This window comes from Glandiceps talaboti, chromosome 22, assembly GCF_964340395.1.
Source record: "Glandiceps talaboti chromosome 22, keGlaTala1.1, whole genome shotgun sequence".
NCBI classification, from domain to species: domain Eukaryota; kingdom Metazoa; phylum Hemichordata; class Enteropneusta; family Spengelidae; genus Glandiceps; species Glandiceps talaboti.
The window spans coordinates 17,803,375-17,808,820 of NC_135570.1; the positions used below are offsets into that span (position 1 = coordinate 17,803,375).

Here is a 5,446-nt window from a genome sequence, read left to right on the forward strand (position 1 = left end):
ATACTGGAAACGCTGTCATTCCACTTCCAAAGCATTGGAAATGCTGTCATTCCACTTATTTTATAGAGTGGCGGCTGTCATTCCACTCGTTTTACAGTGCAGAGGGTGTCCTTCAACTAACTGAATGTAGAAAAGGGTGTCATTCCACTGTTTACATACTGGAAATGCTGTCATTCGTTTTCCGTCATTCGGGTTGTCATTCGTTTTAGGGTCACCCCCATTGGGGTATTTTCAAGTACTCTATGGCTTTCAGTAATGTTTATGGTTTAGTTTCCGTAAACGGTGAATTTTCCAGTCCACGATATTGACGTGTAACTTGACAGGCAATCGGTATTTTGTATTGCTATAGATAGCGTAGGACGTACGTACTGATTGCACGGAGTCCCAGTATGAACAGTAATATTACAAGTATGTGCACAGTTTTGGTTCTAATATAAGGGAGCCTTCAGTATTTACAGGGAGGGCTGAGAATTGGAGGTAACTTTTCACAAATCGGCTTTCGCGGGAGGGCCATATTTTTTAATTGAAAATGGAATTAGGGGAGGGTCACATTATATTTTGACTCACATATTGTCTAACTTTGCTTTATTCTGGTTTTTTTTGCCATTCCATCGCTGCCACTGTTATTGGCTCCAAAGCCCACTTGGTTGGTTAGGGTTAAGTTCCGTAATAGCAGATCGTATCAATCAAATCTGTGTTGACAACCATGTCATGAATCATTTTTCAGTTGTTATGTAAGAGGTGAGAACTGTTGGATAAGATACCAGGGATGATGTTGTGAAGATGTTGACCCTGACCACGACAATGTCAGGAGTGTCAAATACGGGTATTACCTGTGAGTGTCAAATACGGGTATTACCTGTGAGTGTCAAATACGGGTATTACCTGTGAGTGTCAAATACGGGTATTACCCGTGAGTGTCAAATACGGGTATTACCCGTGAGTGTCAAATACGGATATTACCTGTGAGTGTCAAATACGGGTATTACCTGTGAGTGTCAAATACGGGTATTACCTGTGAGTGTCAAATACGGGTATTACCTGTGAGTGTCAAATACGGGTATTACCTGTGAGTGTCAAATACGGGTATTACCTGCAATTAATGCAGTGCATTCATACACATTCACTTGACGGTAGTAGTGATGGAAAAAAACAATGCCTTTAAAGTGGCCATATGGATGAGGATTGGGTATTTATTTTGGATTTTGGATTTATAAAACAATTTTATCATGGCTTCCTACTTGGAAAATCAATGTGAAACAACATATGCAAAATCCTTGTTTGTAACTCAATAAATTGCAAAAGCTTAATAAACGTGTAAAATCTTTGTTATTGTACGTACAATAACAAACTTTTTAGGTATGATTTAGCTTTTTGCAAAGTATTGAGTTACAAACAAAGACTTGGCATATGTTGTTTCACATTGATTTTCCAAGTAGGAAGCCATGATAAAATTGTTTTGTAAATTAAAAATCCGAAATAAATACCCAATCTTCATCCATATGGCCACTTTAAAATGTTCAAGACGGTGGCAACTATGGGGTCGAGTCTTTACCATTCATTCTGGGACTAGTGTCATTTTCACATCAGACAGCATTTTAACCCATGTTTTACTTTAACAGGGAGATGGTCATATTTTAGAGAAAAAATTGAGGGCGGGCCACTTTTTAGCTCGACGGAATCGTGGGAAGGGTCACATTTTACGAAACACGGTCCCCGTCTGATACCCCCCCCCCCCCGGTGGCCCTCTCCCTGTAATTGCTGAAGGCTCCCTAAACACGTCTAATATAAAATCGTCCTGTGTTGGACGTCATCAGTAAACTAAAGTTCATAATGAAAATTACCAAAAAATCCTGAATGGAAGTAATTTAGCTCTGAGACTCGTAACACTATTTAAGCTGTTCATCAGAGATTCTAAACAAAACAAAGGGCTATTAGTTTCATTAAGTTACAGCATTAGAACTAAATATATCTTTTCCGACCCATGAAAATGTTATATAAACGAGGCAGAACACATGTTTATAGAAATTTGTTAAAAAATAAATCCCCGCCACGCGTTTCATATATCACTATATTGAGTTGGTCACTTATACGACCAACGTAATATTATAGGAACTTTGAGCTGGCGGCCATTTCACGTCAGGCAATCCATTGGTAGGCGCCAGCGCGCCGTGGATCTCACGTCAGTACTCGTAATGAACCACTAAAGAATAAGACGAAAATGAAGACTCACTGGGCTGTGGTCTCTTTATAAATACATCAATAAATACAGAACAAATTGTCAGTGAATGGTCGTATTATGATAACTCTGTGGGTGATTCACGTTGGGTCCGCCCCTTCAATTATCCCGATTTAGTCTGTTTTCGATAGGTACCCTATCTTTTACAATTGTAAATCGTTACCAGTTATTGCAAGCGAAAACGAATTTAATGAATCAAGAAGACATAATGATTCAGATTTCTGGATAAAGGGATGTCGATAGTGTTTCATATATTGTATGTTGATGACAAACATCGATCCTTAAAAGTGATCATTTTGTTATATTTGGACTTTTTAAACAAATGTTGTATGTTTGGCCCCGGAGGCAGTGTTTGTTAGGAGCTCGCTCAACTCGACAACTATTGAGAGTAGGAGAATGGGGTCTAGACATGCTGTCTGCAGTCTCCAATCAAAGGCACGGTAATTATCGCTTTGGCTTTCCTACCAGTCGTCTGTCATTTTCAGCTTCACTGCACTTTTCCATTTTGCGCGCAATTCACAGAAGCTGCCAACAACACCATGATGGCGATGTGGAGAACCAGTTGCCTTCGATGGCTTTTGCTGTGCGGACTTACTCTGACAGAAAGCACCGGTACATCACAATCTATTCTGTAAACTTGTTAACGCTCTCTGTGATACAAATGTATCTCTCTCGGTTCACTGTTACAAGTTACAGCAACTGGGATTCTCATTCATGCAGTATAAATGACAGGATCGAGTGTGTTTCATTCTGTAACTTGTCGAAGCGAAAATCACTGTTGTCGTCATGTCGTGATCACTGTTTGGTCTTCTAGGATATACATCATCCCGTCGTCATCAGGAGGGGGTTAATGTATTAGGTCCTTTCAATATTTACATGTGTCCTCTTTAATACCAGTATTTCGATTTTCTAGGGAGACATCTTTCACCGAATACCGCTTACGAAACAGAAAACACATCGGGGACTGGATTGGCTGCTTCTATGCTTTCAACTTCAATGTCATCCGAGCAAGTTTCAAACACCGAAAAAGATTCATCCTCAAATGATGGATGTTGTGAAAAGCAAAGGAAAATTATTTCAGCAGGTTACGGTAAGAGTGATCAAACTCGATGTTGAATAAAAATGTATGTATAGGAAGAGTGTGTGATGTTAGGATTACATACATTATAACACACATTTCGTATGTACATGTTTATGCCACAGTTATTCGTTATAGGTACGTGTATCCATTAGCACCATTAGAACACTGCCACTCTCACTGTTTTGTACTGTCTTACTTATCATGTCGAGTAAACAAGATCGCCCTGAACCAATTTTCAAATATTATGTACATCGTGTGCTTGTTGTAAATAGTTGTTGTTATTTCTGCATTCAAACATTTTAGACTGAAGTGTACCCTGTAATGAATTAATGAATTGTTCTAGAAATGATTTTCGTCGTAATATGTAAATATACCAAGCGATGAACTAAGGCAATTGGGGATATTGCTTTAGCGGGAACTTGGTTGATACAACTGAAGCATCTTAGGTGACAGCCTTTTCTTGCAATGTTCTCACATTGTTAGAAAATGTCGACAACACAGGAGACGTTGATTTAGTATACACTCCATTCACATGGTAATTATATATTTTAGTTTGTATTCACAGTTTTTTCATCTATTGTGCCCTTTCTTCCCCTTTTTGTATCCATGGCAACTGAAGATGTTTCTGGAAGGCAAATCGAATTGGACGTAGGTCATTGTCGGAAAGTGTGTGGGTCACACACACATCGTCATTTATTAAAACAAGAAATACCACCAGATTTGAATGTCACGCCAGAAATACTCAGAAATATTCAAAAAGTAAGTGATAATTTATCTCGGAGAGTTTGTCCCATTACTTTATTGCCATAATCTTGGAGTAATTATACTGACAATATTCTGGGTTGGTAAATTCAGTTGATTGATTTGTAATAGCTGTGTAATTTGATGCGAACAAGTCGAACCAGGCACCACTCGGGATCGGGAACTTATATAGCTTACTTCAGATCACCGATTAAAGAATCGAGTTTTTAATATTCAGATTTTGTCAACGTTCATTGTCTTCGGACACGGGTTGTAATGTTCACCTAGTTGGCGACCGTTCTTTGTCAGCATCTTTGTGTAAGTATTGTTGAGTTGTCAACGAAAGTGACAATTGAAATCCTAAAGATGGTGTTAATCTGAAAGCGGGTGCTAATTACCAGTATTGTGTCCCTAAAGCATATATGTTAATGTTGCTAATATTGAGGCTTGAGGAGGTTGGAAACTCCACTTTGTGTACATATACAGCACTGTTATATCATAGTATACATTTTACACAGCTGTCCCTCCCATCATAGTTTCTCTACTGTGTAAAATTCTCATAGAAAGGCTATTGTTTAATGTTTACATGTTTGCCTGATTGGCTCTCAAACCAATCAGTTTATACCAGTTAAAACAGCACAAGCTAATCTACGACTCTATTGACACTGAGGAGGTTTAGTTCATGGTCATGCTCGCTATTCACACCTCCCCTCGATAGGCTAGTGGTAACAAGCTCTCAGTGAAATTTGTGAACTCGACACTTAGAAGCAGGAACGCAAATGAGAACTGAGATCTTTGTTGGTCCATTGCCACGTACTATCCTAGCTAGCAATTTAAAAAGCACTCTTACACAGTGTTCAAATGATTTTTACATGTAAACAAGGGTAGAATTACGTCATTATATAACAATACAGATTTTGGAATTTTAGTGGTAATTATACTAGTGATGCGTGCCTCTGTAGAATACTGAAAATTTTTCATCCCAAACACGTACATTCTATTCCAGGGCAGGTTGGGGTATATCGTACGTTATGCGGTAAAATATGTTCCTTTAACCCTATCTTGTCCCTGGAGCACATGACGTATGATATTGAGAAGATTTTTGACTTTCCGTTACACCACTGTATACATTTCTGACTCACCATATTTATCGATATTTTTGACTTTCCGTTACATATTGTATATATTTCTGACTTGCCATTTCTATCGATATTTTCAACAGTCAGATCAATCGTGTCCCGGACGTTCAGTGTGCGAACCAACTAGACTCATACGTGAACGTATTCATTTAGTCGGAGCACCATCTGAGTTTGATGTCATCGAGAACTGTCAATGTAAGTTCAAACCATCACAGTGTCGACGCCAATCCAGACTTCTTGTACTCT

General features: G+C 38.7%; 1 protein-coding gene across 1 annotated transcript in view; it reads left to right on the forward strand.

Annotated features, from left to right (window-relative positions):
- The first annotated feature begins 2,781 nt into the window (after window positions 1-2,781).
- Window positions 2,782-5,446, forward strand: part of LOC144452097 (uncharacterized) — a 22,963-nt gene continuing 20,298 nt past the window's right edge. Inside the window, exons 1-4 of the mRNA XM_078143109.1 lie at window positions 2,782-2,851; window positions 3,153-3,329; window positions 3,940-4,079; window positions 5,284-5,446. The exon at window positions 5,284-5,446 is cut by the window's right edge and continues 63 nt beyond it. Coding sequence (XP_077999235.1) covers window positions 2,782-2,851; window positions 3,153-3,329; window positions 3,940-4,079; window positions 5,284-5,446 — 550 coding nt within the window. The remainder of the gene's footprint in view (window positions 2,852-3,152; window positions 3,330-3,939; window positions 4,080-5,283) is intronic.